Source organism: Choristoneura fumiferana, chromosome 16, assembly GCF_025370935.1.
Source record: "Choristoneura fumiferana chromosome 16, NRCan_CFum_1, whole genome shotgun sequence".
NCBI lineage: Eukaryota > Metazoa > Arthropoda > Insecta > Lepidoptera > Tortricidae > Choristoneura > Choristoneura fumiferana.
This window is the reverse complement of record NC_133487.1, coordinates 8,519,579-8,529,263: the sequence shown is the minus strand read 5'-3', so window position 1 is coordinate 8,529,263 and position 9,685 is coordinate 8,519,579. Positions and strand designations below refer to the sequence as shown.

The window sequence follows — 9,685 nt, the reverse complement described above, 5'->3', positions numbered from 1 at the left end:
TAGTCCCTCGGGATCTCCGGGTCCTAAGTATGTTAGCGCGGGAGTCCCGCATTACGAATGCAGGCATTGACGATGTGCAGAGGTCAATTACGAGCTATGTTTGAGCGTCACGGGATCAATTTGTGGACAGAAAAAGTCGACTGCAATAAAACGGGTAGCAATTGACGATGTTTTCTTTTGTTTTGTTTTGACAGATAGACAGACATGGCGAAACTATCTCCATTTTTGCCATTTTGGCTCCGGAACCCTAATAAATGGGAAATGTGTCACTGTGTCCACAGTGGTGTACAGAATGAAACATTACATATTTAACAAAGAAACGTGAAAACTAATATAAGCTGTTTCATAATTTTAAGACGTATTTATGTAATACGTAATACGCACGTACGTTATTTATATTATATTTTTGTATTGTTTTTTTATATTTATTGTCTATTAATTCTACGTTTCTCCTGTCTGTTATCTCTGCCACCTACATTAGTCTGTTCATATTTATTAATTTCCCAGAAATTGGTTGTCTAGAAGAGATTGCTTTTTAGCGATAAGACCGCCTATTGTCTACCTGAATTTTTATATTTTTGTAATGTCTCTGTACTGCTTTTGGTGATCAATAAAGAATATTTGTATTGTATTGTATTGTAGGTATTGTACTTATTTATGTAAATGCACGGATATAATTAAAACAGTTTTAATTACTTTAACTATAATCAGCCTCATTAAAAGTCCCATGCGTAAATGTTTCATTGTTGACTACCTAAGGTATTTTATATTAACCTCGAATTTTTGCCTGCTAAATTGTGCCACTTCAACACGTGATCAAGTCCACGATAATCTACGAAATATGTTTAATATTAGGAAAGTATCAAATATACTGAATTTCTAACTATAATTTAATGAAAAATCTACAAAAAAATGCTAAAAATATTTACTTTCGTGACAATAATACGGAAAAAGCTCCGTGGACACATGTTCCTCCAAGTGACGCCGATGCAAAGTATGCAAACTGGAGTACAGTGGGGTTTCTCAAGGGTGTTCTTACGCGATATAGTGCACGATCTGGTAACGTGGCACTTTAGAAATATCGCAATGTTTCACTGTGTACCTAAGTTTCATTGTTAGACACTTGACCCTACACAATCAGCCAAGGTCACTACTTACTATATGTTGGTGTTTAATAAAGAGTTATTGTATTGTATTGTCAGCTCTCTTTCAGCGCCCTATAATTTTCGACCATTTTGCCCACATTTGTTAATAGATTTAAAATTTGAACATATATTTGAAAGACCAAAGTAAATAGGTACACCTAAAATTAAAAATAAAACTCGACTTTACTGAATAATTAATTTTTATTTTATTTTTTCCCATGTCGTCATGAATAATTGTGTCTTTTTCTTTCTAGTAAACAAATAACGAAAAGAAAGACACTATTATACAGTACTATTACGGTATGGTAATAGCATTGCAAGGGTACTTCAAGCTATTGATAGCACGTGCATGACTGACTTTATATATTCAACTGGGACGGTTTGCAGCATCTAATAGTGTTTGATTGATAATGAAAACTAAATTTAAACGTCAATATGACGACCAGATGGCCTAGTGGTTAGAGAACCGGACTACTAATTACGGTTCGATTCCCGTGTCGGGGCAGATATTTGTATGAAAAATATGAATGTTTAATATGTATTTAAGTACGTATCTATATCTATATATTTATAATTTATCCGTTGCTTAGTACCCATAACACAAGCCTTGCTAAGCTTACTTTGGGACTAGGTCAGTTGGTGTGAATTGTCCCGTGATATTTATTTATTCATATGGGTGAACAGATCTGTGTGAAAATATTACTTAGATAATAATTTTACTTTATAATATTAAAAAATGTTTTCAATTTCTCTGGATAGCGCTAAGCAAATTCTCAACATTAACTAAAAAGCTACAGCTAGTAATTCGTAAATAAATAGTATATTGTGTAAATAAAAGCTTTAAACGATATGTCAAGTAAAATATTACGGATCACTAGCTTTCGTTTAAAAGGTTGATCGAAATATTTTATTAATCAAATACCTACTCATTCTACTGTCTTTCATCTATGTATACCATTGACGATGTTCAATACACGAACATAAAATAAATATTAAAATAAATTAAAATGTAAACATAAAGAAAAAATATTTATCAATGGCAACATTAAATCTAATCTTATCTATGTTTAAAATCTGTTGTCTATGTTTTCTCTCTCTTCTATCTAGACTCCTGTCAGTCAGTGGCCTTCTAATTTGCTGGCCCAAAAAATACATTTTTTATGTATAAATTACAGTGTTTGCAATAAGAAAACTTCAATAAAGTTAATTATAAATATTCTCGCGTGTTTTTATACATGCGAAAGTGGTCCTTCGAGCAGAATACAACTAGTGCGAACACACCAAGTTACAAGGTACAACGTGCCGGCCGGCCATAGCGGTATTTACGGTATTTATACAACAATCGTCGTACTAATTTCAATCCTGAGAAGAAACGGTGCCGGTGTTCAGATTCCATATATTTGAACCCATCATATTGCACCATCAATCAAAAGAAACAACAATAAAAGTTTCTGTATCTATCAATAATTACAACTAGGTATATACCTATAGATATCCTAAAGCCAAGAAGGCAAAAGGAGTTTTCGCGGCAATTTTGACTGCAGTCCTGGCGTTGACGTTGACGTTACGTCACTTCGATTCCCACTGACATTTGATAGTGACAGCTCGACGTATCCTATCCGCGCGCGAACTCGTCAAGTGAAAAGTGAAGTGTTTACTTAATGTTTTCGCGAATCCTTTGGTGAAAATTGTGCATTTTATCATAAAAAATGGAAGACCTTAAGCGTTTAAAGGCGCAGCGTGGTCAAATAAAGGCGAAGTTTACGCGCAATGAGACTTTCGTCAACAATACAGTGTCGCTTGCGGAAGCCAGCTACGAAATGTTAGAGGCAAGGCTACAACAACTTGTAAGTGACTTTAAAAATTATGAGAACATTAATTTAGACATTTTGTGCCTTGATGAAAATGATAGTGAGGACATTTCACTGTTAGAAGAAAAGTATTTTCATGGAACAGCCAAGATAAAGCAGGCCATGGCGGGTCGCCAAACGGTTGAGCAAAGCTCCTCTAGTTCTAGTAACAACAATTGCAGCGTAAAGCTGCCTAATATTGAAATATCATCCTATGATGGTAAAGATTTCACCAAATACCGACCCTTCATGGACCTGTTTATGGCAGTTATTGATAAAAATAAGAGTTTGTCAGACATTCAAAAATTGTTCTACTTGCGTAAATATCTATTAGGAGATGCATTGTCAGTCATTATAAACCTGCCTATGGTAAATGAGTCATATCCTGAAGCCTTGGCACTTCTTAAGAAACGGTTTGATAATAAATCTCGTGTCATATCAAACCACATCAACCTCATTTTAGACTTACCTCAAATGCAGAAAGGTACCGCAAGCTCCATAAGAGCATTTATTTCAGAAGTTCAGCAACAAATATATGCATTGAAAAACCTGGAACAGCCAATTGAGCAATGGGATATGTTACTTATTTCAGTATTGAGCCGAAAATTGGACTCTTATACATGTAGAGCATACCATCTTGACAGGGAAAACCCTGAAAATTTACCTACCATTGCAGAATTCATTTCATTTTTGGAGCGTCGCGCTATAGCATTAGAGGACAGTCCTGCACAAAAAAGTACTTACTATGACAGTACCCGGGGCAAGTCCATTCCTTGTAAAGTCAGCAATGCTGTAACAAAAGAAACAATAAAACAAATTGTATGTACCTATTGCAAACAAACTCATCCTATATATTTGTGCCCTAAATTTAAAACTGCCTCTACAGCTGAAAGAGTGAACTTTGTCAATTCAAATAATTTGTGCAAAATATGCCTAAAAGCTCACACAAGTAAGTGCAAATACAATTTTAAATGTAAACAATGTAGTCAGAGCCATAATTCACTTTTACATGAGGATTTAAATGAAGAGCAGGTTGTTACATTGCATTCTAACAACCACTCACATAACAATATATTGCTACCCACTGTGCAGGTCAAAATAACTGACAAATTTGGACATGATATTTGTGTAAAAGCACTACTGGACAGTGGCAGTCAAGCTTCAATAATAAAAAGGTCACTTGTTGATCAGTTGCAGTTGAGCCCAACAACAATAAAAACCAACATTATTGGAATAGGCAACAATAACAATCAAATTAGTCAGTCTGTCAATGTGTCATTGAACTCTCAGGTTCACAATGTCAAATTTCAAGTAAAATGCCATGTTGTGGACTCAATTACAACAAATTTGCCACAAACTTACTTTGATGTCAATAACATTAAAATACCTACTCATATACAGCTGGCAGATGTCAGTTTTAATGTACCATCTGAGATCCCTTTATTATTGGGCGCAGACTTGTATTTCAAAGCATTGTTGGATGGTCATATATCATTAAGCAATGGGTTGGTTTTGCAAAACACCTTGTTTGGCTATATAGTAGGTGGCTCGATTGTATGCCACAATAGTAGAAATGGTATTAATGACAATACCAACTTAGTTTCAAATCATGTTGTTCAATGTGAGAGTAGTTTGGATGACATCATGCAACAGTTTTGGCTGTCTGAAAAAGTCCCTGAAGTGCAAAATAAAACAAATTGTGAATTTCAGGAGGCAGAGAAAATTTTCAAAGGTTCAATGAACTTAAAAAACAATAGGTTTTATGTAGATATGCCCCTGAAAGAGCCATTACATGAGATTCAAATTGGGGATTCGTTCTCAGCTGCACTTCAGAGATTTTATGCATTAGAAAAAAAGTTTAAATCTCATCCATACTACTTTCAACAGTATAAGAAATTCATAAATGAGTATATATCGCTGGGACATGCTAAAATAGTTGACATATATGATTATGATGTCTATAATGACCCCGTTTACTTTCTCGCGCATCATGCCGTGTTAAACGAAGATAGCAAAACAACAAAGTTGCGAGTAGTATTCAATGGGAGCATGAAAACGCGAAATGATGTATCACTTAATGATCTCATGTTGAATGGACCTATAGTTCAGAGTGAGCTGTTTGATGTACTTACCACATTCAGGACTTACCGTTACACATTAATGTGCGATATCGAAAAAATGTTTCGACAAGTTTACATAAACAGTCACCACACACCTCTTCAGAACATCTTGTGGCGGGATGATCCAAACAAACCTATAGTTTGTCTCCAGCTGCAAACAGTGACTTATGGTCTGAAAGCATCTACTTACCTAAGTACCAGGTGTTTGATAGAGTTGGCTCTCCTCTATAAGGACAAGTATCCACTGGCTGCAGATGCTATATTAAAAAATACTTACGTTGATGATGTCATCTGTGGCTCCGACTCCGTAGATCAGCTGCAGGACCTGAAACAGCAACTAATAAATTTATTAAAGTTAGGTAGCTTTACCTTACACAAATGGTGTTCAAATAATACTGAAATTTTAAAAAATATTGAGGAAAAACAAAGGTATTTTGAGGAAATTGACCTAAACAAAGATAATATTATAAAAACATTAGGATTAAAATATAATATACTCACCGATACACTGATGTTCACAAGTCCAAATGCAGACTTCAAAGGTCTTCGCACTAAACGGGAGATTTTGAGTTTCATTGGCAAAATGTTTGATCCTTTAGGTTTGATTGGGCCTATCATTGTAACAGCTAAGCTGTTCATGCAGAACTTGTGGAATTTAAAAATTGGTTGGGACACAGTGTTACCACCTAAAGAGTTAGACTGTTGGAAAAAATTTGTAGAAAGCTTAGGCAAAATGCAACAAATTAATATTCCACGGGGTATAGTAGATAGCAGTGCACAAAAAATAGAGCTTCTTGGATTTTGTGATGCCTCATTTAAAGCCATTGCCTGCTGTCTCTACTTAAGAGTTTTACACTCAAATGGCAAAATTACTGTTGAATTGTTGTGTTCCAAATCTCGAGTTGCACCTTTAAATAAGACACTCACAATACCAAATTTAGAGCTAAATAGTGCTGTCCTTCTCTCACAGTTGGCACACAGAGTGTATAACACACTAAAAACTCGATTTCCTCTTGACATGACTCTACATTCTGATTCTCAAATAGTTTTGGCTTGGTTGAGTACTAAAAATATAAAGAAAGGAGCCTATGTCTCTAATAGAGTTAAGCAAATTATTGAACTCACTAAAGATTTTTCTTGGACCTATGTCAAGAGTGCGGATAACCCAGCTGACATACTGTCGAGGGGAACTGTGCCTCATCAATTGCAGGAGCAGAAATTATGGTGGCATGGGCCGGAATACTTACACATGCAAGATAGTAAATCTAGATATACTACTATACAAATAGATAGTAAAGTTGTTGAGGAACCAATTGATGAGATTTGCAATACAGGACTCTTACACACAGATAATGACATTTTTCAAAGATATTCTAATTTCTATAAATTAAAGAGGATTATTGCACTAATTTTGAGATTTAAAAATAACTGCTTAAATGCTGACAATAAATTACAGGGTTCCATAACGCCCAAAGAATTGCATAAATCCCAAACTTTGATAATGCGTCACATACAAAATATACATTTTAAAAAAGAAATTGAGTCACTTACCTTAAATAAACCTATTAAATCAAACTTGACTGGGTTACACATTTTCTTAGATCATAATGGGATTCTCAGGGTTGGTGGTCGACTCCACAATGCTACCAACATTTCTTATGCTAAAAAGCATCCCATAATCCTACCAAAGTCAAATAATTTGACTCAGTTGCTTATAAAGACTGAACATTTAAGACTTTTACATGCTGGACCTAAATTAGTTCTCAGCTCATTGTCGCAGCGGTTCTGGCTTGTTGGTGGCATTCGTGAGGTAAAAAAGGTTGTGAACAAATGTATTAGATGCTTTCAAACCAAAGCCGAGGCTGCTACACAACTTATGGGATCACTACCATCTGATAGGATTACTCCTTCTAGACCCTTTGAGGTCACTGGTATTGACTTCTGTGGTCCATTTGAGATGAAAATCGCTAGAATTCGTAAGCCATTAGTAACAAAGTGTTACATTGCTTTGTTTGTTTGCTTTTCTACGAAGGCAATACATGTGGAGTTGGTCAGTGACCTAACCACTGAAACTTTTTTAGCATGTCTTCGCAGATTTATATCTAGGCGGGGAATGCCAATAAGAATTTATTGTGACAATGCACAGACCTTTAAGGGTGCAGATAATTATTTAAAAGACTTGTATAAACTTCATTCTTCAAAAATTCATGTTGATGCGGTTGATCATTTTTGCTGTGACAAAATGATACAGTTTAAATATATACCAAGTTATTCTCCAGAGTTTGGAGGTCTATGGGAGGCAGGAGTCAAGAGCGTAAAATATCACCTTAAAAGGGTAGTTGGAAAAACATGTCTAACGTTTGAAGAGCTCTATACAGTCATAACACAGATTGAGGCCATTTTAAACTCTAGACCCCTACTTCCTATGAGCACAGATGTATCTGATCTGTCTTATTTAACACCTGGGCATTTTCTTGTTGGTGCTCCATTAACTAGTATTCCTGAACCAGACCTAGCAGACACAAATATTAACAGATTAAAATTTTGGCAAATTTGCATAAAACTCAAACAACAGTTCTGGAAGGTCTGGAGCAGTGACTATTTAACTCAACTACAAAATAGACCTAAATGGAAAGTTGCTTCTACCAACTTAAAAGAAGGTGACTTAGTAATTGTGAAGCAACCCAATGTCCCTTCATTGAGCTGGCCCATGGGGCGCATTGTAAAAACTTTTCCTGGTTCTGACAGTAAAGTCAGAGTGGCAGAAATAAGGATGGCAAATAATAAAACTTATACCCGTTCTTACAAAAATATTTGCCCATTACCTTTCAATGAGTAGCTAATGTTTAAAAATAACTAATTGATTTTATTAATTTCATTTAGATTAATTATTTCTTGTCAGCCTTGCCCGGCCAACTTATGTTCAATACACGAACATAAAATAAATATTAAAATAAATTAAAATGTAAACATAAAGAAAAATATTTATCAATGGCAACATTAAATCTAATCTTATCTATGTTTAAAATCTGTTGTCTATGTTTTTCTCTCTTCTATCTAGACTTCTGTCAGTCAGTGGCCTTCTAATTTGCTGGCCCAAAAAATACATTTTTTATGTATAAATTACAGTGTTTGCAATAAGAAAACTTCAATAAAGTTAATTATAAATATTCTCGCGTGTTTTTATACAGACGATGTTTTACATTTAGGTTACTCAGCACCTAAACTTTTGGCCGCGTGTTTGGAGAAAACCTTTTATATTACATCATTCTTTTTGTAGGTATCTCACTAAATAAATACTTTTCCGATACTATGAAATTTTCCAGTGACTTGCCTTCAGGCAGGGATCGCTTGTTCTTGCGCCCTGCAAAAAGCAGATTAATATTTCATTCATTTGGCCCCAAATATGATAAGCGAACGATGCCTCAACTTACATATTGTGTTGCTTTTAAATATTTATCCGAGGTAGAAAAATTTTGCTTTAAAAGAAAATCGTGGCAGAAACATGTTGATTTATAAAATAGCTTTTTCCCGCAGTCGTAATGCTGGATTGAGCTTTGCAAGTTGCATTAAAAATTCTAATCCTGGTTATCTTATCCTATCGTTGCCAAAAATGTGATTTTTATCTACGGACAAAATCCAATTTATAATTTAGTATGGACGTGTAAATTGAACTTTTTATTTTTATTATTAGTTACATAAAGTTACTGAAAACTGGCTGATTTTGTCTAGCAGGATTATTGTGAAAATGTGCGCATAAACATATAGTGCCCTAGCAGAGAAAATTTTCATCGTGTTGATAAAATTGGTTCTATAGTGATTGTTTGAAAAAGCAAGAGTGGACTGTCTTTTTTTCAACCACGCTTGTCCCTATGCAGGGTGTTGGCGTAACGGCATGTGACGGCATTGCAGTAGGTTTTGATTGTCAGTATCTGAAACGTTTCAATTCATGTACTGACAAGCCTATGTACCTACTTGTAAAGGTGCTGAAATTGTTTTTCTATTCGATAACAGGCATTGTGTAGTTTAAATTTAGGATAAGCATATACATTTAGTCAATAATGTAATATATTTATAGTAATAGCTGTCTTTAAATTTACGGTGTAGTTTTTTTTTAAATCTTTTTTATAAGAACCTTCTCCTGACAATAGTAAAAAAATAAAAAAAAATAGACAATCCGTGGGTATGGAGTTCTTATGTCGCTACACGTTGGTTTCTACTGAGACTGAAACGCACTTTCTTTTTGCGTAATAACAGCAATTTCATTAAATTACATTTCCAAAAATAAGTTTACCTTTATCTAACGTTTGATAAGCGTAACAAATGTTAAAATTAATTAGCGTGAAGGGTTTCTGCCATAAATTATCACCCTTTAAGCCTTACTGATCCTCGCTCACTAATGAACGGAATTTAATACAAATTTACAGCTAGCTTTTGTTACACGATTGTTAGAATTTTAAGCGTTTTTTGGGATAAAGTGTCTAGCTGTAACTGTTGTTCCGCATCAACTTTACACTTTCCTGGGACAAAAAGAATCCTATTATTAATATCAAAGCCTATTATTAAAATT

The 9,685-nt window shown here is 34.6% G+C and overlaps 1 protein-coding gene across 1 annotated transcript in view; it reads left to right on the top strand.

Annotated features, from left to right (window-relative positions):
- Positions 1–2,854: 2,854 nt before the first annotated feature.
- Positions 2,855–9,685, top strand: part of LOC141436568 (uncharacterized) — a 16,409-nt gene continuing 9,578 nt past the window's right edge. Inside the window, exons 1-3 of the mRNA XM_074099572.1 lie at positions 2,855–3,787; positions 4,883–7,091; positions 7,395–7,862. Of these exons, the coding sequence (XP_073955673.1) occupies positions 2,855–3,787; positions 4,883–7,091; positions 7,395–7,862 (3,610 nt within the window). The remainder of the gene's footprint in view (positions 3,788–4,882; positions 7,092–7,394; positions 7,863–9,685) is intronic.